Consider the following 27,834-nt stretch of genomic DNA (forward strand, 5'->3'; position numbering starts at 1 on the left):
AGGAGCTGCCTGATGTGGGTGCTGGGAACTGAACTCAGGTTCTCTGGAAGAATAATACACGCTCTTAATTACAAAGCCATGTCTCCAGGCCTCAATTTTTTATTTATTGTTACTTTCCTATCACTGTGGATGTATGACATTGGGGGAGGGTGGAGCTTGTGTCCATGTGTGCCATGGCACAGATGTGGAGATCAGAGCACAAGTTCATGGAGATGGTTCTCTCCTTCCATCTTTACGTCAGTTCTGGGGCTCAAACTCAGATCCTCATGATTATACAGCAAGTGCTTTCTTTACCTGCTCAACAATCTCTTAATCCCCATTATTGTTTTAATGTGTGTGTGTGTTCGTGGATATGAGTACCGGCGAGTGCGGGTCAAAGGACAACCTCAGGTGTTGGTCTCCACTCTCTACCAAATCTGAGTAGAGATCCTGTTTGGTCCAGGATCTCCTTGTTTGCTGCTGTGTACCCTAGACTAGTTAGCCCTTGAGCTTCCAGGGATTCCCTAGTCTCTGCCTCCCCTCTTGCTGGAGGAATACTGGGATTACAGATTGTGTTATCACATCTAGCCTTTTATATGCCCTGGGTATACGAACTCAGATCTTCTTGCGTGTGCAGTAAGTATTTTCCCCACTGACTGCACCATTTCCCTAACTCCCATTATTATTATTTATTATTGATCCTTCTATTTTTCCAGACTAAAGAGGTTCCCTATCCCATTAAATCAGTCGCTTCTCCCATTTGATTATGTTTTTTGTTTGTTTTTTTTTTTTTGAGACAGGGTCTGACTGTGTGACTCTGGCTGGCCTAGATCTGCCTGCCTCTGCTTCTTGAGTGCTGACCCTTTGATATTTGAATTCTTGTGACCATTTCTAGATTGGGTGTATCTCTCAGGACTTTACTGATGCATCTGCATAAAGTAACCTAGGTTACTTGTATGAGGTTAATACAAGCGTGCATTTCAGAGAGCCTCCCTAATGACACTGAAAAAAAATCTTACTTTTTATTCACGTTAGGATGGTCACACGAGGAAATAAATTGTGTGAAAACTTTTGCATGTTTATGCTGGATTCAAAATGTAGCTATGACTTCTCTAGCATTCACTTTATTATTGCCTCAGGACAGCCCATGATGCCCTCCCTCTGTTCTTGGGAAAAGTCAGGACCTCCCACAGCTTCGATACTGAGCAGAGGGCTCCCGAATCTATCGTTGGTCCTGAGCATCAAGCTACGTTTCTAACTGCCTACTCCAATATCTGCATGTGGATTTCCCACCACTCTCCCTTTTTTTTGAGGGAGGGGAACAGGGTCTTATTGTCATTTATCCCTGGCTGGCCTGGGATAAATGTAACACAGGTTAGCCTCAGATTTGTGACAATTCTCCTGCCCCAGCCTTCTGTGTGCTGGGATTATAGTTATGTGTCACCATGCCTGGATTCCCACCAGCTTCTTACATCAAGCCTGTGCGTAGCCAGGTTCAGCCTTATGACATCCTATTATTGCTGCACACAGGTCTGTGTTTTCCAGTTATGCAGACTCAAAGCCATGAAGTCCTTTTTCGGTGTTTTTTTTTCTTTTTGGCAGTGCTAAGGATCGAACCCAGGGCCTTGCATATGCTGAGCGTATGCACTGACCTGCTCCTTAGCCATCTACACTGTATCAGCTTGCCACTTTATTCCTACATCATACAGTACACTGAGACCCTGTAGCACCTTGGCACTACTTCGGTTTTATTTTTTCCTCTTTTTTGGTAGGAGACTATGGTTTCTTGAGTGAGGAGTGTTCCCCATAGGCTTGGGTATTTGACTATTTGGTTCCAAGTTGGTGGTGTGTTTGGAGTGGTTTAGGTGGTGCGGCCTTGGTGGGAAAAGTATGTCATGGGGGTCAGGCATTGAGATTATGTAGTCCCGCCCTCCTTCCAATATGACCTCTCTTTGAAGATGTGCTCCTAGTCCCCCTTGCTGTTGTCATGTCTGCTGCTTGCTGCTATACCTCCCCAGCATGGTGGGCTGGTATCCCTCTGGAACGATAAGTCAAAAGAAACGCTCTCTCCCTTAAGTTGTGTTTGCTCACGGCATTTTTCTCGATGACAGAAAAGTGACTGACTTGAAGAGGGCATAGAAGCTCCCTGTGTGACACAGGCCTCAAAAGTTTCTTGCTCCCTCCTCAGCCTTCTGAGCCCTGGCATGGCAGGTGTGTGTCACCATGGGCAACTACTTTCCTAAACTCTTAGCTGACCTCCCAGTGCTCATCTCGTTGCATGTAATTTATTTCCTTTTCTTCTGCCAAACCTAAACCAGGGAGACTTTTGATTGCGGAAATGGACGATTTAAACATTTCAGTTGCGTTGTAGATCTTCTGTAATGTGACTCTAACCAAACTTCCCCACCTTTCTCCAAGTGCATGAATTAGTTAACCCACTGTTTATCAGGCACGTCCAGGGAACTAAAGATTGTGCCGAGCACGGCAAAACTTATCGGTGCTTTTCTGTTATCAAGTATTTACTGAGTCCTTACCGTGTACCTGGTATTACAAAGTCCTCTTTCAGTTTATTCTTGAATTGAGTCTGTGTTCCCATGGATATTTAACGCCATCTGTAAACCTGAGGATTTCCTTTGCACTCGTTCAAATTCAAGAGAGCCCCATCGATGCATTGATATGATATGTGTTATTGAATACATTTCACGTTTTCTTCTGTATGCATATGTGTACATGTGTGTGTGGGTGTGTGTCATGGTTCATGTGTGGAGACCGTGGGACAACTTGCAGGAGTCAGTTTTGTCCTTCCACCATGTGAGTCAGGCTTATTGGCATATGTCTTTACCCACCAAGTCACCCTGCTGGCCCCAGGGCGCTTATTTTGGATAAGTTTTGTGCTAGGTGCTGGTGCAGGAGACATTTATGATCTTAGAAAATGAATATGCTAATGCATCAGGAAAGCTAGGATAGAGATTTGCCCAGGGGATTCAGAGCCCTTAGGAAGAGGAGCCCCTAACTCAGTTTGGTGACTTTTGGGACCTTTAATCTGAGCTTTTCCAGCCAAGTAGAAGTTAATTTTGGAAAGAAGGGGCTGTAGGCCCATTCAAGCAGGAGGAACGCATGGGAACACATAGGAGATACACACGAAACACTCATGGAACTACAAGGTGGAATATTTTTTTTGTTTCAGAATATCTGGAGTAAAATCTATCAGGGAAGCACAGGCTATAACAGTGAAGAAACAGCCTGGAGCCACAGTGCTCCAAAGATGTCCCCATGTTGAGGGGCCAGAACTAAAGTGGGGGCACTGGAAGGATCTGGAGCAAGGGTGTGACCTACACAAGCAGAGTGGAACTTCAGAAAGTGCTGTCTCATAGGAGTGTGGGGGAATGATTGACAGGGATGAAGGCAGAAGGGCAAACTTTTCCAACAGAGGGTCAGATAACAAATACCTTAGGCTTTGCGGGCCCCCAAGCCTCTTTCAAAGTTACCCAACTCTGCCCTTGTTACAGAAAAACAGCCATAAACCGTAGGCAAACAAAGAGCGACACTTTTTCCACTGCTCCACCATGGAGGGACATGGAAATCTTGATTACTGCTGCTGTCACATCACAGAATACTCACTTGGGGCTTTTTAAAATTAGCATTTAAAAATGTCAGAACTGTTCTTAGCTTCCAGTCATAAAAGCAGACGACAGGTTTCTTTTGGGTCCCAGGCTGTCATCTGATCTTTGCTAATACCCCACACTAAGGGATATATATGATCACAGAAAGGATAGAAATGCTTTTGAGATGCTTATCTCTCCAGCAAAAGGAGAAACGGTGGTGCAATCGTTAATGGGGAAGCTTGAAGGACGATACCTGGGCCTGTTGACAGAGTAGCAGGGGACAGAAAAAGAGTCACTGGACGAGGTGGGGGTGGAGGGTGGCTTAGAGTGGCTTCTGGCAGAAAGGAAGTGAAGGGATGAGCTGGATGAGGGAATAGGTTTCTAAAGGAGGAGGAAACACCTTTTACGGGAAGCTGAAGGGGAGGAAGGATGGGAAGACATGGATGTGATAGTTCATCAATTGGAGGGTAGGAGCTTCCCAGAATGCTTTGAATTTCTCAGTGAAAACAAACAAGGCTGAATTCTGAGTTGTCTGACTGATTACTGGAGTCCCTCAAGGGTGGTGGAAGGGCTGAAAGGAAGCCAGAAAAGCCTATAAACCAGACTCACAAGTATGCTGTATGTGTAGGAGTGACCAGGAAGTGGTTAGGTAGCGAAAACAAGGAAAGAGAAGGTGACAGCTTCCCATGAAGGGTGGAGGAGTCAGGGCTCTGAAGAGTAAGGAGGAAGCAGAGCGTCAGCTCCCTTAGGCTACATGATACATGGTGTGATGGTGCAGGCACTCGAGCACGACACACATGTTGTCATGTAGGACAGGAAGGTTGTGAGGAAGTGAACCACCTCCACTTGAAACTGCTTCAGGGCAAGGAAATGGAGGGGACCACGAGAACTGTCCCTTGCAGGGGAAGGGGGGGGAGCTGGGAAAGTACTGCACAGAAAACGCTGACCTGATGTGGACTCGCACTGGCAGGGGTGGCAGTAATGAAGAGAAATGGAGCTGGGAATGAGAGGTGGGAACAGTGTGTGTGCATGTGTGCGTGTGCGTGTGCGTGTGTGTGTGTGTGTGTGTGTGTGAGAGAGAGAGAAAGAGAGAGAGAGAGACAGAGGCACATTCTGAGGGAAGCCTAAGTCCATGGCTTTGACTGTTGGCTGAGTTGGCGCTGTGTAGTCTCTCCTGGAGCTGGGCTCTCTAGAGGCTACAGATGGGCAGGGTATTGAGTTGCTGGGGCCATGGAAACTGGTGGTGGTCCGGGGCTGGAAGAGGTTTGTTCACTGTGGTCGAGCAAACAAACCTGTGGCTCCTCCGTTCTTAAGATCAAGAAGCTCATCAGAAAGTGGTTTTGTGGACAGGCAGAATCACCTTGGGGTGAGTGGATTTGCTCAAAGGAGGTCTGGCCTTTCAGGTGTTCAGGGACATCCAGCCAGTGCTGCAGAGAGCACAGCGGCTCCTGGCCTGGGTTTCTTGCCCATGTAACAGGCCTAGCCTGGTGTGAACAGGGAAGTGCGATTGGACTGGAGTCAGTGGGAAGGACGAGTCCTGAGGTGTCTTGGGAAGACAGACCGCCCCAGCTACTAATAGGGATGGGCAGTTACTGCTGGGAAAATTCCTGGCCTGTCGGCCAGAACCACCATTCTAGAGTTGGTTTTCTCTATCTGAAGTCTCACTATCCTCACAGAGCTTAAAGGGTTTGTTAGTGACGAGGAGAAAAGCTTTCAGGATGGGACTTTTTACACAAAATGGCCGGGCTGGGATTGATAGTAATACTAGTGATCTCTGAAAGCTTTGAGGAAGGAGACATATTCATAAGGGGAAGAATTAGCTCCTTTACAGGAGAGACTCAGTATATACTCCACAGGTAGAGGCCTGAATGCTTGCTGACAGGCCAGGGCTTGAGACTTGTAGCGGTTTTATGTAGAAGTGAAAGTCTAGAGCTCAAAACCTCCTAAAGAGTGCGCCCGCAAGTATGGAGACTTTTTGGAGAGGTTCCCAAACACAGCTCAGCTATGGAGGTGAACTATGAAAATCTTGCCTTGTGAGTCCAGGGGACTACACAAAAATTTCTCTGGGGCAGTTTTGTGTGTGTGTGTGTGTGGGGGGGGTGACAGGTAGGGAGTCAAAGAATGGTGACACTTGCCTTCAAATGGCAATCTAAAAGAACAACAGGAGAGGGAAATAGCCTCTACCACCAAAGATTTCTCCCCAGAGGGAGGGAGGTGCTTCTGGGAGGAGGGAAATCTGAGCACAACTTGGTTGACTATCCTTTTGAAAGGCTGATGAAGCTCTGTATTCGTTTCTGACACAGGAGATGACATATATCAAGCTTTGACTGCTAAAGAAAACTCAATAATATGTATGATCCATGCCTTTGTGTGAGTTCTTTTATGAACTCTTACCGTGTTTTCCCCCCAATAATGACAGAATAAGGGGATTCCGATTAAATTACAGTGCTGGAGACTGAGGCCACTCCCAAGGGGACAACTTCTTATCCTGTTAAGAGACGCTGGGGGACGATATCCAGATGGGTTATGAAGATGGATTCCTGTCCCCTTCCCAGCTGTCAGAATAGAATCAAAGTAAAGAGCGCACAATCGGCATCTGATTACACTGGGTCCATGTTTCTTCCGTAGTGTTTTCTACGTGGGTTAAATTTGGACAGATCTCGAGCTCTAGGTGTGCCCTTAGGTGGTCAGAGCAGCAAAGGAATGGTGACGCGCAGGCGGGAGCTGTGGCGGTCCCTTTAAGAGTGGAGGCAGCGCGGGGCGGTGCCTGCACCGCTTGCTCAGCTGCAGCCCCGCCCCTTTCCCGTGAGCCCTTGGGGAGTGGTCCCACCACGGGCGGCTGCGGGTGAGGAGTGGGGCGGGGGCAGGGGCGGGGGTGGGGGGTGGGGGGAAGACATGGCTGTGCCTCAGCGCAGCTGGCGGCTGGCGCCTGTTCGCCGTGGCGTCTGCCGGCCCAGGGCGCGTCCGCTTATGCGGCCCCTCTGGTTGCTCTTCGCAGTGAGCCTCTTTGGCTGGACCGGGGCTTCGGACGGCTCCCGGGGAACGACAAGAGCCATGGACGAGGAGATCGTGTCCGAGAAGCAGGCGGAGGAGAGCCACCGGCAGGACAGCGCCAACCTGCTCATCTTCATCCTGCTACTCACCCTCACCATTCTGACGATCTGGCTCTTCAAGCACCGCCGGGCCCGCTTCCTCCATGAAACTGGCCTTGCTATGATTTACGGTAAGTGTCTTGGACCCCTGTCCCCTTACTGGTACTATCCCTTTCTCTGCCTGCCGACTGCTTCTCCTCCTGTCCTAGTCCTGCTCGGCCTACATTATGCTCCCCTTCTCATTTCATTTTCCACCTCGTCTTAAACCGTCCTGGGTTTCTCTGGCTCATTCCCCCCCCCCTTTATTTCTGCTACGCCCCCCGTTTTTCCTACCTCGTTCTCAGCCTCGCCTCCCCATTTTCTCTGGCTCTCCTTGCTGTTTTTTGCCTCCGACCCCACCCCCTTTTTCCTCTGCACCCCTCTGCCTACCAAGCTAGGCACCAGTAAGGGTGGGTGTTGAAGATGGGAAAGGGAGTCGGGTGCGGTGGCAGGATGGGACTTGGGGCGGAGGGAGGGGAAGACATCCTTGTAGTCTGTCTCTAGGGTGTCAGTTTGTTTAAGGTTCATTGAAGCTGCTGTAGTAGCTGTACTGGCAGCATCTGGCATTCATTTGGAACCAGAGGCGACCTTTACTCATTGCCCAGCTTTTGCTATGCCTCCTTTCCAGATGCAGACGATAACCTTACTCCAGTGGAACCCACGCAAAATCAAAACCTGAAGTACACTACAGAAGGCTCAGGACATTTTAAATGTCGTCCTAATTTATTATATTCTACCTGTGATACCTGATGGGGAGACCTAGGGTTGATCATTAGGAGTCAGGCTTATGAAACTGAGGACGAGTGAGAGTTAAGGTTCCTCAAGCAGCATCCTACATACGATATGGTGAGAACAGTTCAGCCAAATAGTAATTAAGAATCTTCACGGTTATGTATAGGGGTGACTTGCCGTTAGCATGAGGTTATTGACCAATTGCTGTGTAAATGATTTTGGTTCTTGAGTCTCAGTGTGCGTTCTTTTGAGGTTATTTTTCTGTGCGTGGTGCGGCACATGATACACACGCGTGCCCGTGCACACACACACACACACACACACACACACACACACACACACACACACGCACACACATACAGAGGGGGGCAAGAAAGGAAAATCAAGCCATGGGCTTAGAAGCATTTTGAGCAATGCTCTAACCTTGCGAGGGGGGAAAGAAGATATTGCTGATGGTCTCATATCTGCCTAGGAGGGTATGGCTGAAGAGATGAGGGCAGACAAACAGTCCTGTCTGTGCAGTAATGTGTGAAGATTGTCTTCATTTGGTAGAGTCTTCAATTATAGAGGGTTGTTTCGAAGATTTGAAGATAGGTATATGAAGGTTTGGCACTAAAAGGTATTTTTCCATGCAGCCCCCACCCCCTTCCAGTAAATCCAGACTTCTAGGTTGTGCATGCATCTCAAGGGTAGCAAGAAAAGGTAGTTGTCTGCCTTGAAAATGCATGGGCTCAGGCTTGATTTTCGTTAGTAAGGTAATAAATTCTAAGCATGAGGAGTATTCTTGTTTACTAGGATATCAAAAATGTATTTCTTTTTCTTTTCTTTCTTTTTCTTTTTTTTCCTTTTGGTTTCTCAAGACAGGGTTTTTCTGTGTAACAGCTGTAGCTGTCCTGGAACTTGCTTTGTAGACCAGACTGGCCTCAAACTCACAGAGCTCTGCATGTCTCTGCCTCCTGAGTGCTGGGATTAGAGGCTTACACCACCACCACCCAGCCAAAACATTGTATTTCATTTGTAGTGCCTCTTAAGGCTAATTGGTCATACAAGTTGTACATTTTACCTGATTTCTCTGGGTGACAATGTGTGTAACTCGTCTACTATCTTCAACAAACATTTACTAATTAGTTTATTATTATATAGTATGTACAGAATCTGTAGACTTGTAGGATCTTTAAGGAATGTAAAGACAAATCATAAAAGGTATATAATGACATTTGAACTTTGGGTAAATGAAAAATGAGCCACATAGTATTACAATAATCACAGATAATCTCTTTCCTATTGAGAGAGATGTTTTTACTTGACAGTTGATGGTACAAGACTTAAGACCAGGGATTGGCATTTTTAAAAGGGCTAGATGGGGCTGGAGAGATGGCTCAGAGGTTAAGAGCACTGACTGCTCTTCCAGAGGTCCTGAGTTCAATTCCCAGCAACCACATGGTGGCTCACAACCATCTGTAATGATATCTGGTGCCCTCTTCTGGCATGCGAGCATACATAGAAGGAATGTTGTATACATAATAAATAAATAAATCTTTAAAAAAAAGGGGGGCTAGATAATAAAGATCATTGATTTTAAGGGTCATTCATATTACATTTTAATTTCTGTTTTTTTCTCTTTGCAAAATTAAAAAAATGCAAAAAAGGGGGAGGAGGCCAGAGAAAGAAGGATCACTGGGCAAGAGAGTACTGGCTGCTCTTGCAGAGGACCCTGGTTTGATTCCCAGCCCCCACAAGGTGGCTCGCAGCCATCTGTAACACCAGTTCTAGGGGATTCGATACATATTTCCGGACTGTGGGTAGTGCATACACATACTACACCAACATACATGTAGGCAAAGCGTGCATACACATAAAGTGTAAATAATTATATTTTAACATTTAAATCTTTAGGTTTTTAAAAATAAATGAAAAAAAGCGTCTTCTCGGCTCTTGGGCCATGGGAAAACAGACTGAGTTCTGAAGCTGCATTTACCTCTTCTATAGCTCTTGCACCATCATAGCTGTTGTGTTACTGTGTATCTGTAGTTCCATTTCTAGGTGAAAAGAGAATTTCTGTACATCTAAGCTTCAGCTGGATGGCGATCTAGTTGTGATATCAGTTTCACTATGTAACTACTTTCAGAAAAATGTTGTTTGTGTTTTTGATTGACTGATAGAGGTGGTTCTTGCTATGTAGCCTAGGCTGGTCTTAAACCCATGGCAGTCTCGCATCTGCCTCCCTAGTGTCAAGATGACAGGCTTACATCACCATGCCTACCTCTTTTATCTTTGTAAGAAGCAAGGGTAAAAAGCTTAAACCACAGCTGGGTGTGGTGATCACTAAACTCAGGAAACAGGCAAGAGTATAGCAAGTTGGAGCCCTTCTGGGCTGCAGAGGGAGACCCTATCTTAAAACAGCCAAACGGAAAGTAGATTTAAGTCAATTATGTAGTCAGTTTCTAGACTGTAATTTATATATTTAATAATTGCTCTAGTAGCTGGGCGGTGGTGGTGTGGGTCTTTAATCCCAGCACTCAGGAGGCAGGGGCAGCAGACCTCTGTGGGTTCAAGGCCAACCTGATCTACGAGAGCTAGTTCCAGGACAGACTCAATAGCTACAGCGAAACCCTGTCTTGAAAACGGATTCTTAGCCATGCGGTGGTGCACACCTTTAATCCCAGCACTCAGGAGGCAGAGGCAGGTGGATCTCTATGAGTTTGAGGCCAGCCTGGTCTACAGAATGAGTGCCAGGATAATCAGGGCTACATGGAGAAGTCCTGTCTCAAAAACCAAACAAACAAAAACAAGAAAACAACAAAACGCCTCAGGCTCCTCTGTGTGTGCATGTGGAGGTGCATCATGAAAAACAGAGCTCAACATTGGGTGGCTTCCTCAGTCACTGTCCGCCTTAGTTTTTAAGACAGGACTTCTCACCGAACCCAGAGTTTATGGATTTGTCTAGAATAACCGGCCAGCAAGCCCCTATGAATCTTCCTGTTTCCATGTCGGTAGCACCAGGATTACGGAAGCACTCTGCTGTAGCTCTGTTTTTACGTGGGTTCTTGGGATCCCAACTCAGATTCCCGTGCTTACACGGCAAGCACATTGCCAACTGAGCCTTTTCCCCATCCCCTGCAAACACAGCATCGATGCTCCCACGTGTTTTGTTCACTGGGCTAGTTTTCTTAGGAAGCTCTAGAGTGAGTCACTGTTAGTAGACATTGTTGAGCTAGTTAATTAAGTCTGAAAAGTGATCACTCACTGCGTGTGCTTACAAATAAGAAGCAAATGACAGTAAAATATTTGTTTCGCCTTAGGGAATCTTGTTTGGTTAAGTCGTACGATTAACTATTGCTCTATCTGTAACCCTTTCTTCAATGTCTGTGATGGGTGGCATATGATGAAAAAGGTAGGTAGGTGCCACATTCCCTGCCCTCAAAGTAGTACAATCTAGTGACTAAATAGCTAGTGTTTATTGCACATTACAGTGTGTGAGACTGTATTATTCACGTTTAAGTAGCATCTCATTTAAACCTCATAGCAACTCTGTCATATGGGTACTATTATCTTTCTCATTTTACAGTAGACCAAATTAGGCCTCAGAGAGGGTAAATGATCTGCTTGATAGCATTTGTTGAGTCAGGATTAAAAGAGTCTATCTGGTTTAACAGCCCCCTCCCTTTTTTAAGCCAGTAAATCACAATGAATGTCAGTAAAAGTTTTGACTTTCTTTGCTGTCTTGAAATGCATGCAGTCATTGTCACAGAATTAACAATGTTCTCTTAAAAGATTTTATTTTTTATTATATGAGTGTTTTGTCTGCATATGTGTCTGTGTAGCACATGCATGCATTGCCCTCAGAGTCTAAAGATCATATCAGATCCCCTGGAGCTGGAGTTCCGCATGGTTGTGAGCCTCCATGTGGCTGCTAGGAATCAATCCTGGGCTCTCTGCCTGAGAAGCAGCGCTCTTAAACCATGCAGCGACCTCTCCAACCTTCTCTAGCAGCAGTTTTGAAACAAGTTATTCAGTTTCTCTTTTTTTTTTTTTTTTTGGTTTTTCGAGACAGGGTTTCTCTGTGGTTTTGGAGCCTGTCCTGGAACTAGCTCTTGTAGACCAGGCTGGTCTCGAACTCACAGAGATCCACCTGCCTCTGCCTCCCGAGCGCTGGGATTAAAGGCATGCGCCACCACCACCCAGCTTTGAAACAAGTTATTGATGATTTTATGAACGCATACTCACTTTCGGTAGGAGGCCCTGGGCATTGAACCCAGGACCCGACTCATGCGAGAATAAGCATCCTGTCATTGAACTTCACCTTCAAAATCCTCATTTACTCTTTATTTTGAGACAAGGTCTCACTGATTAGCCCCGACTAGTCTCAAACTTGCTGTAATTCTTCCTCTGTCTGTTGAGTGCTGGGACTACAGGACTTTATTATTATTATTATTATTATTGGGGAGTGTGCATGTTTGCATTGTGTGTTGGTGAGTGCGGGCACGCATACGGCACAGTGCATGTTGGGGGTAAGAGGCTAACTTTGTGGAGCCAGTTTTCCAGTGCTTGAACTCAGGTCATTAGGCTTCTGTGGCAAACTCTTACCAGCTGAGCCATCTTGCTGTCCCCAAACACTTCTGAAGGTGTGGACAGTGTTGTCAGCTCTGACTACACTTCGTTCTTCAGTGATATTACACCCATACTTTTGAGCAGCAGGGTTTTCAGGTGCAGTAGGCAGGGAGACAGGGCTGGGGTTGCTGAGGAAGCCATGTTGCATTATCTAGAGAAGCCGACAGTGGGTCAGGTGCTGCCGAGTTCCTTATCCTTAGGAGCATTTTCAGCACAAGTAGATCGTGAATGCACAGGCAGGCTAGGCTTCTGTTTGTGAAAACTGCTCTTGTCACCTGTTATTAATTTAAATTTTATAATAGCAATGTATTCTACTCCTCCATATGTGTAGGATGCTAGCCGTTTCTGCCTTATCTTCTAGACAAAGCACTCTTTTGTGACTGTCCTCTTTACTGGGAATTGCTTTAATTCCATGATTAGGATTTGACATTTAACAGAACTTGAATTTAGTTGATCTGTCAACTTTTTCCAGAGAAATTCCAGTTTTCCATCTGCTATAATGAAATGTCTGTCTTGTTTCCAGCATAAGTAATTGTTCTTTATGCTGTTGTTTTATTGTCCAAGGTGTGTGTTTTTAATCTGCCCAAGTGCTTAATCCGGGCACCTGCTATTTCAGTGTGGGTTCAGGCATGCAGAGAAGCCAGTGAACACTCTTCCTTGCATTGGAAAGAATTTATGCTTCTGTTGGTAATATTTACAGTAGTTAAATGGTGAAATTTTAACATGTAAATGCAAAGGGATAACTTTTACTGAGCTCCTCAGGAGAGAATGGTTGTCTCTGTGTCACCTACACAGAGGAACTCCATGGATGCAGCCTTTCTTCCCTCCTGGTTATGGCTATCAAGGATTGCTGATAACCAGTCATGACATTCATCCTCCTCTCTCATGACCCTTTCTCTGGCCCCTTCTCCTTCACTCTCCCCTGCCCTGTGGCTCCGTCCCTTTCCCTGCTTTCTTTCTTTCCTCGTATAGAGGTTTGTCTAAGCTCAAGATGGCGCCTTACAGTGCTCTCCACCACGCCCAGTTGTTTTTGTACCACTGGTTTGTATTAATATGCTGGGCTTTAAACTCAGCGCTTTGCACTGCCTGTTGCTCTTGCTGCAAGATATGCCCCACCAATCTAGGAGAGGCAGGAGACTTTAAAATGAATCTTCATTTTCAGATCTGAGCATTGGCAAATATTTTTCAGACTGATATTTTCTCCGCCCCTTTCCCTACCAGCTACTGCTTTTACAGCCCTGTTTCTTTTTTTTTACTTAATTTTTTTCACGTAATATATTTTGATGATATTTCTTTTTCCTGAACTCCTCTGAGATTTCCCCCCTTCCCTACTCTCCCAGCTTTGTGTTCTCACTCACTCAGAAGAACAAAGAAAAAAATCAAAACAAATACACAAGTAAGATAAAAAATAATGAAAGTCTCCCCCACCTAAAAAATGAAACAGGGAGTCTATTTTGGGTTGGTTAACTACTCCTGGGCATGGGGCCTGCCCTTAGTGTGGGTGACAGCTCAGTGACACTCACTGGAGAAAACTGATTTCCCCTTCCCAGCAGGGATCACTTGCAAATAGCTTCTTGATTGGGTGAGACAATGTGTCCACTTCTCCTTCCTAGTGTTAGGATTTTGTCTGCTTTGAGCTCATGCAGGACTCGTGCCTGCTGTCCTGGTCTCTGTGAGTTCATATGAGTAGCTGTTAGTGTGTATACAAGATGCTGTTTGCTTGGAGTCATCGCCACCTCCCTTCTTACAATCTTTCTGCATAGGTCTCTGAGCCTGTAGGGCCAAGTTTGATAGAGACATCCCATTTAGTGCCCAGTGCTCCACAGTCCCTTACTCTCTTCACATTGTCTGTTTGCGGATCTCAGCATTAATTCCCATCTGATGCCAGAAGAAAGCCTCTGAAGAGTTGAATGATAGAACGATTCTCTGTACATCCCCCTGATTCTGTTTCATTTCTCCCTCCTCTGGTCTGGCTTCTTATCAAGGCGACCCATACCTTCCTGGTTGCTAAACCCGGAGGAGATTTCTCCCTCCTTAATTATTTAACATTTTATTGTAGCAATTGATAATTTTTATCATTTCCTCAAAAAATGAAAAGTTCTGCTTCTTCCTGAATTTTTAGCCACCATGTATTTCTTCCTATTTCTTTGGTTTTCCTCCTTAGGTTCATTATCAGTTTGTCGGTTCCTATTGGCCCCTCCATGGTAGTTGTTAACGGAGCAAACCCAGGACTGACAGCTGTAGTCTTCTTCCTGTACTTTTTGCTCTCAGTTGGTCATCTCATATATGTACCTAAACTTTCCTAACTGATCACTAAGTTGAGGCTCTCTACTTGTGCTCTAGACTCCACATCCTCAGATGAAACTCAACATGTTTGAAACTAAACTTGGGGGCGGGAGAAACGCCCAGCAGTTAATGGCACTTGCCCCTCTTCAGAGGGATCTTAGCTCCCAACACCCATGTCAGGCTTCTCCCAACTGCTGACACTACAGCTACAGGGCACTTGATGCCTTCCTCTGGTCCGCTGTGGGCACCTGTGCGTATGTGACAGACAGATGTGCACATACAAATAAAAGTATTTTAAAAACGAACTTGGACTTTCACCTCTACAAATCCATTCTCTCCGTGTGTTCCCACTTCATTAAATAGCTTTATTTTCCTTCTGGATGCTCAGGCCAGCATAACCACCTCATTGTCAAGTCCATTAAAGCTCCTCTAGTCATTCACCTCATTCTCCCTAGCCTATTCTGCTCGGCCACCAAAGCTCTCGAAAACATGCTATCTTCCAACGACCCCCACTTCTGGCATTACTCTCTTAAATGAGGTCCAAAGCTCTTATTGCCTAATGATTGCAGTGTTCACCTAGACAGCCATTTAGACCCTCTCGAGTCTAGACCAAGCTTTTAAAATAGAACGCTAATGTCAAGCTCACACTTAGGGCTCTTCAGTGATTTCTTTTTACTTCAGGGCATTAAAGTTCACCTCCCCCCCCCTTTTCAGCACACCTGTTGTTTTTTATGATTTAGTCCCTGCAGATCTTCCGGACTTCACCTCTTGTCGGCTCATATTGGAGCCACACTGAAACACCTTGTGATTACTCTTACCAGTCATGTTCCTTGAGTATATTCTACTATATATTCTACTATACCTCTACCTGGTAATGATATTAGTTACTTAGGTGACATTGCTGGAAAACCCTCTAATGTCCCATTCCCTTAGACTTGGTTAAATATCTCTTTTCTGTAATTTAAAGCATCTTGTATATGGGTGTGTTGCATTACGATTGTTAAAATTGGGTTTATTTTTTGGTAATGGGACTGAGAACTCTTTGAAATGGACATTATTTTCATCTGTGAACCCTGGGGATGTATCTTGCTAATTTGGCAGTTTGCATCTTAAATGAATGGGTGACCAGTCACAATAAAAGACTGTGAGAAGGTAAGTTGGCAGTTTGCATCTACAACAAAGGTGAATGTCCAATATTATATACTAAGTGAAAGAAGCTAGCACAAGAGGTCATACATTATAGGATTTCATTTATATGAAATGTCCACTAAGGCAAATCCATAGAGATGAAAAGTAGATTTTTGACTTCTAAGAGCTGGAGCTTATAGGTCTAGAGAGATAAATTAGTCATAAACTACTTACTGTAAAAGCATGAGAACTTGAGTTTGGGCCCTCACCCAAGGAACAGCAGGCATAGTGGCATGTGTGTTCAAGTACAGCTCTATGGTGGGAGGGGGGCAAAGATAGGTAGGTCTCTGGAGCTCACTGGCTACCTAGTCTAGCCAAAATCAGTAAGGTGTAGGCTCAGGGAAATGCCCTGTCTTGAACAATAGAAGATTGACTAAGGAAGACACCCAATGTTAGTCTCTACTACACAGATGTCCATATATGTGCACGTATGTATGTGTGTACACATCTATACGTACTCAATTTTTTAAAAGGTAAAAAGAACCAAAGGCTAGAGTTTGGGGATAGGGGAGTAGGGAGTATCCTAAAATTTTGGCAGCATTGAAAATGTTCTTGAATTAGTGGTGATTGAGTTACACTTTGTGAATATACAATTTGTGAATATACTAAAGACCATTGAATTGTGTTCAAAAGACTAAGCCTTATAGCATTAGAATCCTGTCTCAGTAAAACTGTCATTAAGCATTGCAGTTTATCAGCACAGTTTTATAGAACGCAGACAATTGTGTGTATCTGAATATGTGTAGGAGTAAAGCCTGTATGCTGATCACATAGGACCAGAATCAGGACTTTTCTTTGATGTATTGATTTTGAGGTGGGTATTTTAAACTTTAATTCTGACATTTCAATAGTAGAAGAATTCAACCAATTTATAAATAATAGATTTACTTTGCCATTTATTAAATATATATTACTTGATCTCTTATGTATGTGTGCTTTGAAAATAACACAGGGAACAAATATGTTTACCTTGTTAATCAATGCGGGTGGTCCTGGCCCACACCTTTAATCCCAATACTTGGGAGGCAGAGGCAGCAGATTTCTGTGAATTCGAGGCCAGCTAGTTCCAGGACAGGCTCCAAAGCTACAGAGAAACCCTGTCTCAAAAAAAAAAAAAAAAAAAGCAAGGGGAAAAAAAGAAAACACTGCCTAACTTTGTTAATTGATGGTTGAGGGTTTTACAAAAACACATTTTTGTGGTCTTGGACTTAAACCCAAGGAGTAGCACTAAAGAAACACTTTGTTTTTTGTCCTTCTTGTTTGGAAATAGGGTCTCATGTCCAGGAACTCACTATGTAGCCCAGTCAGGTTTGAACCCAGTCTTTCCTCAGCCTCTTGAGTGCTAGGATTATAGGTGTGCACCAAGTTTGCCAGGCTCCAAAAGTATACCTTTCCAGTATGAGTGTGCTGTTAACTTGACACCCCAGAGAGCACAATCTGTTACAGACGATTTGAAGATATTCTCTTAGTTAGTCCCTTTCCGTATTGGTTATGTATGTAGTGACTGAAAAGTGTGGTCTGTGCTATTAATCTAGGGCACATTTTCCCTTCTGGCCTACTCGATTATGAGAAAATTGGACTCTTAGACATGTGAATTCAGTAGTACTTTAAACTGTAATAGCATTTGGTCTAAAAATTAGTTCTGATCCTCCATGGACTCTGATCAGAAATTTTCTGTTCTTAATCCAGAGATATATGTTGGTTACAAATAAGCAGTTTCTGTCTGCATGAGGAGCTGATGGGGTTTTTTCATTTCCAGGTGTTTTGGTGGGGCTGGTGCTTCGGTACGGCATTCATGTTCCAAGTGACGTGAATAATGTCACCCTGAGCTGTGAAGTGCAATCAAGTCCAACTACCTTGCTGGTCAATGTCAGTGGAAAATTTTACGAGTATATGCTGAAAGGAGAGATTAGCTCACATGAGCTCAACAATGTTCAAGATAACGAGATGCTCAGGAAGGTGAGTTTTTAGTTGAAGGGGATGTTTGGGTTTTTGAAAAGGTGTGTAATGAGCAAATAGATGAATCTTAAGAAAACTGATGACCCGTTTTATTTTATTTTCTTAATTTTTTATTTTGAGGCAGTTTCACTTGTGTGCTGCCCTAGAACTTGTAGCAGTCAGTCCTCCTGTCCCTGTCTGCTTGAGATACGTGCATGCACTACCTACCTCTCAGCTTGTGCCACTATGCCTAGCTGTCATTTTTAATATTTAAAATAATAGTTAGCTTTTAAATGTAATAAAACCTGTTAATAAATATCATGCTGTTAGGGGTGGACCTATGTTTTATTTTCATGATTAAGGCCAAATCTATAACTCTCTTTATTTGTACTCTATATAATGTTTTTATAACTGACAGTGGTCAGGACCTGACTTCAGAAGAATATGTAAGCATTTCTTCAATTTGCAGATGGCCCTATTGCTTTAGGGTACACTAATACATTGGGTTCAACTTCTGGGGCCCCAGTAAGAGCTTCAGTTACTGTACCATGCTTCCTATGGGAGGTTGGGTTGTGGTCTCACTAGCTCAAGATTCCTGGGAATGCTTGCTTGTATTCCTCTCAGTTTCTCTGAAGCTGCTCAGTACCACTTCACACACTGCTCTGTCTTCACCCGCCCTTTGCCTCCTGTCTTCTAGTTAGCAGTACCTGATTTTTATAGTCTCTTGATTGTGTTCCTGTCTTAGGGTTTCTATTGCTGTGAAGAGACACCATAACTTCGGCAGCTCATAAAGGAGAACATTTTTCTCAGGGCTGGCTTACAGTTCCGAAGTTTAGTCTATTATCATCATGAGGGAAACATGGCAGTGTGCAGGTGGGTGTGGTGCTGGAGAAGGAGCTGAGAGTTCTGCAGCAGGATGGGCAGGCTGTGGGAAGAGAGAGACACCAGGACTACCTTGAGCACCTGAGACCTCAAAACCTACCCCAGTAACACACTTCCTCCAACAAAGCCACACCTACTCCAGCAGGGCCACACCTCTAATATTACTTCCTTTAAGCCTATAGGGGCTATTTTCTTTCAAATCACCACAGTTCCTATCTGTAATGGTTTTTTTTAAAAAAAACCCACAAACTTTACTTTGCAACCAGAGTACTTAGCAGCTATGGAAAAGTCCAGTCCTTAAAAATGTTTGTATGGTTAAGTGGATAGCTGCATTGCGTTCATATCAAATTCTTCTGTAATCTTCAGAACAGAAAGGGCCATCTGCATTGTTAAAATAAGTAGGTTTTAAAATGAGTCAACTGTGAGGAGTGAAAATTTTGAGTTGTATAAAAAGTTTTAACTAACTACAGTATTATGCTATGTAGCGTTTATAGAGATTCCCGTGTGATCCTTTAGTCAATGATAAGTATAGCTCTGAATTCTCTTTCTCAATTTAGGTCTCTTTTATATAAAGCTAAAATATATTTGTGCTTTTTCCACTTTTTAAGATTTAAATTTTTTTGTTTTGAGACAGAGACATGCTATGTGGCTTTTGCTGGCCTATTACTAAGTAGTTCAGGCTGACTTTGAACTCATAGCAATTCTCCTGCCTCAGACCGTTCCCAACATTTAGGGATTACAGGTGTGTATTATTTGTGTTCTGCTAAGAATTTTAATGTAATATTTTTGTACTGTTTCCATAGAAATGGTATAACTCATTATTTTAGCATTATCACCCTAAATTTTATTGAGAAGTGGGAAAATAGCTATACTGTAACACAAAATTTATGTGCCTAAAACATGGAAGTATTAGATTCCCTATTTACTTTTAAGTTAGCATATAAAATAATGGGTTTTATTATGTCATTTTCATATGTATGTGTCATTATACTTGGCTCTAATTTGTCTCCCTCTCCTATTGTCCTGTACATGCACGCACGCACGCACACGCGTGCACGCGCGCGCACACACACACTCAAACACACACACACACACACACACGCACGGAGTGAAAAGAAAGATTGCTAAATGAGACAAGAATCTTTGCCAAATGCATATGAATTAGGATGTTAAAATCTAGGATAAGCAAAGAATCATAAAAATCCTCTAAAATCTATCCAGTTAATAAATGTGCCAAAGAAGTGAATAGTTATCAAAAGAAGTAGTACAAATGGTCAATAAATAAAATGTTCAGTAGCAGAGAATTGCAAATTTAAACTCCTACATGAAATGTTTTGAAGCTCACTCAGAAGAATTCTGCTGTTAACCATTTTAACCTTGAACCTTTTTCCTTTCGATAGTTTGATAGTGTAGTGAGATATTCTGAAGGAAATAATCTCAAAGAATTCTGTGTTTTAACAGGTTACTTTTGACCCAGAAGTCTTTTTCAACATACTGCTTCCTCCTATCATATTTTACGCAGGTTATAGTCTGAAAAGGGTAAGTGCTTTTTGCATTTCCTCTGGTTTAACTAGCCTTAACTTTCCCACGCTTTGATAGGTCTTAAATGTCCCATGCACTTCTTAATACTTGCCAATTCAGAAACAGACCATGTCTTCCAAATTCTCCTTCCTTATCGAAATGTTGAAATTTATGCCAGTTCCAGAATGCTTTCTCTGACTGACTTCTTCTAGAGAACGATTCTTTTAATATTAGCATAGCAAAGTACAATAGAAAAATGTTCTTTCTCAATACTTGGTAGATATTCTAACAAAGCTTAACTTCTTTTTTGTCAGAGACATTTCTTCCGGAACCTTGGGTCTATCTTAGCATATGCCTTTCTTGGAACAGCGATTTCTTGTTTCGTTATTGGGTAAGATTTGAAGCTTGAAATGCCTTTTAGGCTTCAGATTTCCTAAAAGAATACCTTTGACTTGTGTTTATGTGTTATTGTAATCTCAGATGTGTTTTGAGAACTTTTGTGGTACTCATTAGTAATAAGTTTTTTGACTTTTCTTAAACCTAAAGTATTAGCCATATTTAGGTATTTGTTAATTCAACCCAGGGTTAATGACAGAGTACTATAGTAGATTCCTTTTCTTACCCTTCCTTTATTCTAACTTCTTTAGTAGTTGGCGTTTTTATAATATAGGACTGTGTTTATTGTCAGGTCCATAATGTATGGCTGTGTAACCCTGATGAAAGTGACTGGACAGCTCGCAGGAGATTTTTACTTTACAGATTGCTTGCTGTTTGGTGCCATTGTATCAGCTACAGACCCAGGTATGTTTTTGGAATGGAGCTAAAATGCTTCAGTTTGCACTGTTTCCAGTCAAAGCCCGTGTTTATGCTCCTTTAGGGTATAGAATAAGGATTAGCACTATGCTTTCCAATTGTGGAGGAATAAAAACTTAATTCATTTTGGTTTAAGCACATATTTGGTTGTTTTACTTTTTTATTACATTTGCTATAACTGGTTTACAAATTGATGCTGTTCTTATTAGAGCTATTAAATATTTTCTTCAGAAATTTAAATTGGTCTTCATATCCTAGTGATTGAATATAACAAAAGAAAAGCTAGGTTATAATTTTTAAAATTGATTATATATTTTCTTTTGCATTTCTAGGCAACCATTTCTCTGAAAATCTTCTGTTTATATCCAACTGTCTGCATTTTACAGTAGAAAAGAATTTGGACTTTTGTTTGTTTATTGAGACGGGGTCTGGTAGCCCAGACTGACAAGCTGGCCAGTAACTCACTGGGTAGCCACGGATAATTTAGATAAGCTTGAGCTTCTGACCTTGAACTTGTCTTCCCTTAGCACTGGGTTGATTGGAGTGTGCCACCACGCCTGCTTTGTGCAGCACTGAGGATCAAACACAGGGCTATGTGCGTCCTTGGCATGCACTCTACTATTTTTTATTTTTTTGTTCTTTTGGTACAGGGCCTTACCGTAGCCTAGGCTGGCCTCAAATTCCTGACAGTCTCCTACATTGGCATTGTACATGCTGTGATTGCAGGCAGAAACTCCATGCCTAACTAAGAAAGCAGCTTTAAAATGGCTACTATAAGGCAGCTATGCTGATAGGAGTAGTCTTCAATATTAAAAAATGCTTTTTTACAAAATTGGCCTTATGGCTATAAAATTGTTATTGACAAAGCTTGCTTCTTTGTGATTTCATTGTGAAATCTCTAAGAATTTGTGTTAATTAATAAATTTAATTGCTAATGAAGTTTAAAAAATTAAATGTGTATTGGTAAACTAACAGCTATATTCAAATGAAGAATCTGTAGAAAATTTAGAATGAAATGGTTGGGGTTAACATCCAGAATATATAAAGAGTTCAGTAAGGTCAAAATTAAAGGAATAAGTAGTCCAATCATTATGCTGTTTGATGAACTGATAAGATATTCCTCAAAAAAATGTGCAAATGGCCAATAAGTACATTTTAAAAATGTTCAATGCTTTTAGTCACTGGAAAAATGAAAATCAAAACTGCAGAGATTCCCTCTCACCCCAGTCAAGATGTCTATCATCGAGAAAACAAATAAAAACATATGTTGGTGAAGCTGTGGGATGGGGTGGAAGAACTCTTGCTGGATGTGGTGACGTAATTCTAGCATTTGAGAAGGTAAAGCAGGTGGATTGCTATGAGTGTGAGGATGGTTTGGGGTACAGAGTAAGAGCCTCAAGAAAAGGGAACCTTAAATACTTAGTTTAAGCCGGGCGATAGTGGTGCACGCCTTTAATCCCAGCACTCGGGAGGCAGAGATAGGCGGATCTCTGTGAGTTCGAGACCAGCCTGGTCTAGAAGAGCTAGTTCCAGGACAGGCTCCAAAGCCAGAGAGAAACCCTGTCTCGAAAAAACAAACAAACAAAACAAAAAAACCAAAAAAAAACTTAGTTTAACTAATTTTATTAGTTAAAAATAAACTAATTTATTAAAATTAGTTTAATAAATAAACTAATTTATTAGTTATAAATTATAACTAATTATAAGGAATATAAATTAGTTCAACCACTATGGGAATCAGTTTGGGAGTTCCTACAAAACAAACAACCTAAAGCTAGAACTACTTTATGATCCCGATATATTCCCCTTTATGTCTAAGGATTGTAAATCAGCATACTGCAGAGATACCTGCACAGCCATGTTTATTGTGGTGCTATTCATAGTAACATGCTGTAGAATCAGCCTGAGTATCCGTCTACAAATAAATGATAAAGGACGTGTGACATGTACACATAGATGCACACATATACACCATGGAGTTTTATTTTGCATAAAAATACAGTTATGTCATTTTCAGAAAAATGGGTGGAACGGGAAATCATGTTAAGTGAAATAAGCCAGACTGAAAAAGACAAATTTCACATATTTTCTCTTGCTTGTAAAGCAAAATTTAAAAAGAAAAACCATGGGGGGGGGGGGGTGTTGGGCCACGGAGGAGGGGAGAGGAAGCTTTAGTTAGGATGTAAAAACAAGAAAATAATAAAAGAAAAAGAAAAACCATGGAAGTAGAAGGGGAGTTAGTTGGAAAGAGAGGAAACAAGCTTATTAGAGGGACAAGTAATGGTAGTGGGAGGAGTCTGATCAATGTACATTATCTATCTATCTATATATACACAAATACACACACACGTATACACACACTCACACACACATAAATGAAAACATCATAGTGAAACCCATTAGTTTGTACAATTAACAGACAGTAATGAATGTAAATTGGAAGAAAGACCAGCATAGGGGCAGACTAAAGGTTTTTTGCTCTTCTTTGCTTGGTGTTGGGAGCCTTGTTCGTGGTCAGCAAGTGCTTTGTCACTGACCTATGTCTCTATCCCCTAGACTGAAGATTTAAATCCTGGGGTCAAAGTTTTCTTTTACTATTAGTCGGGATTTGGTAGAGGTTTGTTCTGTTTCAACTTTTGCCCTTGTGAGTTAATCATCTTCTTTAATTGTCACAGAGCACCATGGAAACGCGTGTCCTAAGGTTATCTTTGAATTCCTTTCTTAACTCTAATAACACAGGGAATGATAGAAAGGGGGGAAATGTGTTCCATATGCTAGAGAGAATTCTAAAAGATTGCTTAGAGCTCACTAGGTAGAGTGGTACATGCTCGTAATCTCCACACTTGTAAGTGGAGGCAGGAAGTTCAAGAACTTGTCTCCAGCCTGGGCTATCTAGTGAGACTGATTCAAAATGAATATTTAAAAAGCCAAATGAATAAACAAAAAGAGTTCCCAGAGGATCATTTCAGACAGACATTTGTATGGTTTAATATTTTTATTTTTTGTAGTGTTGAGGATAGATAGAAGAATGTAGGGTCTCATGTATACTAGGCAAGCAGTCCATGGCTGAGCTATATCCCCAGTCCCTTTGGTGCTAATTAATTAATTAATTTTGTATTGGATTTATGTGTGGTGCATGTGTTCCTGTGAATATATGTATACGTATGTGCATGTGTGTGGGTGTCTTCCTCTATCTTTTTCCACCTTAGATTTTGGAGACAGGATCTCTCAGTGAACCTGGAGCTGACCAATGTCTAGACTGGGTAGACAGTGAGCTCCAGGGTCTTCCTGTGTCTCCCTCCCCAGCACTGGGATAACAGGTGCACTTATTATGCGCCTTTCCATGTGGGTGCTGAGGATTTAAACTTGCTTGGGTCTTCATGCTTGCATGGCAAGTACTTTACTAACTAAGCCATGGCCCCAGCCCTCATATTTTTGACTTTTGATACAGAGCCTTACTATGTCCCCAAGGCTGGCCTTTAATTTACTCTCTAGCCCAGGCATTCCTTGAACTTGGTGTTGCCTTAGTTTAATATTTTGTTTTGATTTCTTTGTTTGTAATTCAAGGTGAGCTGACACTCATAGCCCAAGTTAGCCTCCAACTAATGGTAATCCTTCTGCCCCAGTCCCCTGAGTACTGAAATTATAGGGAGGAGCCATCATGCCTAGTTGTAGCTTAATGTTTTTAAAAACTGATATCATATTGTTTCTTTATAGACTGCACCGAGCCTGGCCCCTTATATTTTTCAGGAAGCCAGTGGCCTTGGATAGAAGCAGGTGCCTTGACCTTTCTAAGGCAACAGTACTTCAACCTTCTGGTTTTGTTTTAGTTGAAGTATTTCCTGACTATCTCAAGTAATAATATTTTGTTTAGATAAAGTTTGACAAATTTCTTTTCTAAATTATGTAATTTCTCTAGTTCTATTATTTTGCATTATCTTTTTAGAAGTTTGAGCCATAGGTTCTCTATTCAAAATTTGACAGTATTTTTCCACTCTCCTTTTTTTTCTTTTGGTTTGCTTTATAAAATCCTATTCTTGGGGATGGAGAGATGACTCAGCAATTAAGAGCATTAGTTGCTCTTCTAGAGGACCCAGGCTCAAGTCCCAGCACCAATTATCCTGTTCCAGAGGATTCAGTGCCCTCTTCTGGCCTCTGTTTGTACCAGCAACGCACATGGTACACGGATGTATATGTAAAGGAGATACTCACACACTTAAAACAATAAAATAAAATCTCCCTCAAATAATTTTTTCTTTGAAGGGTTTAATTTTTTCTTTATTTTGTGTGTATGGGTGTTCTACATGCATGAATGTCTGTGCACCATATGCATGCCTGGTGTTGGAGGAGGCCAGAAGGGGTTGTCAGGCCCCCTGGAACTGGTGTTAGAGAGTGTTTTAAGCCTCCATGTGGATGCTTGGAACAGAGCTTGTTTCCTGGAAGAAGAGCTCTTAACCCCCGAGTCATTTCTCTGGCCCCCAGTTTTTCTTTGCTTTTCAGAAATTCATGCATGTATATGTAGATGTGTGACTTATCTGCACTTTGATATGTCTACTCCTGTGTTTTGTAATAAAAATTATATCTTTTAAAACACAAACTTTCTGTTTTTATGTTTCCTATTTGAAAATGCTCTCTTGTTTCTGGCTTTATTAATTTTTCATATCTGCTTGGATTTATTTAATGGGTGAGCAATATGTGACCCAGGAATGAAAGCTGCAATATATCATATCAATCTTATCTGATTTCTAAAAATTCCAATATAATTGCTTTCCCCAAAGACGTGAGTATTATGCTTTCTGGCCTTACCCTGTAATATTCTGATACATTGGCTTCTTCATCAGTTAAATATGGCAGTTGTTATTCTGGTCATAAATCTTGTGCCAACCAAAAAACTGAAGTTGCATTTTCATTTCCTTAGGTCTTTACTAAACTTGGTATGGTTTCAATTTTCAGGTTAAATAAAAGCAAGTCGTAAAGCTCCAAGGGAGAAGGGGTGTTTTTACAGAAAGAATACTTTTCATATTTTCTTCTTTATTAAAGATTAATTGCTAATTTGTAAGAAATTCTGAATATATTCTTTATAGAAAATAAGTGTACAAAACCAGATTTCAAATTTGCATGAGGACTGTAAGGCAACTCAGGCCTTCAAGATTATTTTCAGTTGTTTTTGAGAACGGTAGTGTTGCATGTAGGTCAATTAAGAACAAATATTGTCAGAAAATTACTAAATCTGTAATTCAGTAAGAGAGCGTTAGAAGGGAAAACATGCATTTCAAAATAATATCTAACAGCTATTGAGGGACAGATGCTGGGCTTGTGATGTCTAAGTATTCTGATTCTTTCTGTCTACTAGTGACTGTCCTTGCCATCTTCCATGAGCTCCAAGTTGATGTTGAACTCTATGCTCTTCTCTTCGGTGAAAGTGTCCTCAATGATGCCGTTGCCATAGTGCTGTCCTCGTGAGTGTTGATTTTCTTTTTATTCTCTGAATAATACATGCAAGGGTACTAGCTTCTGAAATTCAGTTGTTGAATAAAGTACATTATAAATAGAAATATTTGGAACAATGAGTCCTTTTACCTTGCTCTGGCAGGAACATGTGTTTTCTGGATAATTTGGAAAAATGCATGGAAAAAATGAAAGAAAAATTGACATATTCCCATCATAGAAATAATTCCTATAAAAATTTTAGGGATGTTCCTTCTACTCTTTTCTGCTTGTAATGTTTTTACATAATAGTCATTTTAATGTCTGAATTTTATTATCTGTTTAACATTAAAACACAAATACTTTTTTGCTTAGGCTTAAGTTTTGAATTTGAAAAACTACATGAAAAGGTTTATATAGAAATTCTGTTCTTTGCCAGGCAGTGGTGATGCACGCCTTTAATCCCAGCACTTAGGAGGCAGAGGCAGGAAGATCTCTGTGAGTTCAAGGCCAGCCTGCTTTACAGAGCTAGTTCCAGGACAGCAGCGGCTACACAGAAAACTCTCTTGAAAAACTAAAGAAAGAAAAAAATAGAAAGGGAAGAAAAAAAAGGGAAGTTTTGTTCTTACTTTCTAATCCTGGTTTTCCTAGCAGCTTCCTAGAACTGTTCAATAAAAAGTTTCTTTTATGATTTACTATTTCTTTAAATCCAATGATAGGGATTTTTTTATACCTCTTTTCTGTTTTTATTTTTAATTTTTGGCAGTTTTGGGGATATAGTCTTGCGCATGCCTGATCCCCAGCCACCCATTTTTTATTTTGAAAGTAGCTTATACATAGGTGTATTCTAGCTTTATTTTCATATCAAAAGAATTTGTTCTTTGCAGCTTTGCGGTATTCTTTGTGATCCACACTGTAATTCTTTTCTCTCTTTCCCAATCTCTTACTACTGGCTATTGAAGAACTTTCAGTCCTTTACTTTCCCAAAGGAAGTTATAGTGTTTAACCTACAACTTTCTTCATTTTGCAGATATAGGTATATGGTAGAATAAATTCTTAGAAGTGACTGAGATTTGTGGTCGCTTTAAAGGATTAATGTGATTTTAGTTTTATTTAATATTGGTAAATTGCCAGTCAAAGTATTGTATCATTTTATACTTCAACCACCATGATATGAGAATATCTCTTCCTTCAGAGCCTCCCCAGTAAACTATTATATATTTTTGGAGACAGGGTTTCTCTGTGTAACAACCCTGGCTGTCCTGGAACTCGCTTTGTCGATCAGACTGGTCTTGAACTCACTAAGATCCACCTGCCTCTGCCTCCCAGGTGCTAAAATTAAGTGTGCATCACCACCGCCTGACTTTTCTTGATAATAATTGTTGAATGAGTAATTCCTTTTATCTAATTATAGAAATTGCTGTATGTGTTGTTACAAGGTATTTGTAGGTGGAAGGTGTTCTGCACCCCTGACGAACTCACTCTTACCTAAGGGCATACACAGTCATGTGGGCAGCTGCCCTCACCTTACATTAAAACTTGCCATGAGCAAGATGAAAAAGCCCTTCACAGTTTCTCATTACTTTAATTTCTTTCCTTAACTTCTATTTTGTTAGCTCTAAAAGAGTCATAAGTCATGGACTCTGTTTTGCACAAGCTGACTGCCTTACTGTGCAGTGAGAAACTACCATTTCACATATATAACACTAAGCCCTTCAGTG

General features: G+C 41.8%; 1 protein-coding gene across 11 annotated transcripts in view; it reads left to right on the top strand.

Annotated features, from left to right (window-relative positions):
• Window positions 1-27,834, top strand: part of Slc9a6 (solute carrier family 9 member A6) — a 69,788-nt gene that overhangs the window by 4,476 nt on the left and 37,478 nt on the right. For 9 of the 11 annotated variants that reach the window (XM_075958419.1, XM_075958411.1, XM_075958412.1 and 6 more), the window contains 6 exons: window positions 6,583-6,807; window positions 17,292-17,491; window positions 19,814-19,891; window positions 20,188-20,264; window positions 20,562-20,674; window positions 26,040-26,145. In XM_075958419.1, the coding sequence (XP_075814534.1) occupies window positions 6,639-6,807; window positions 17,292-17,491; window positions 19,814-19,891; window positions 20,188-20,264; window positions 20,562-20,674; window positions 26,040-26,145 (743 nt within the window). In that variant the 5' untranslated portion in view covers window positions 6,583-6,638. Of the gene's footprint in view, window positions 1-6,255; window positions 6,430-6,582; window positions 6,808-17,291; window positions 17,492-19,813; window positions 19,892-20,187; window positions 20,265-20,561; window positions 20,675-26,039; window positions 26,146-27,834 lie in introns of those variants that run through there. The other 2 variants (XM_075958416.1, XM_075958415.1) reach the window with 2 other exon arrangements.

This window comes from Microtus pennsylvanicus, chromosome X (assembly GCF_037038515.1).
Source record: "Microtus pennsylvanicus isolate mMicPen1 chromosome X, mMicPen1.hap1, whole genome shotgun sequence".
Lineage (NCBI taxonomy): Eukaryota > Metazoa > Chordata > Mammalia > Rodentia > Cricetidae > Microtus > Microtus pennsylvanicus.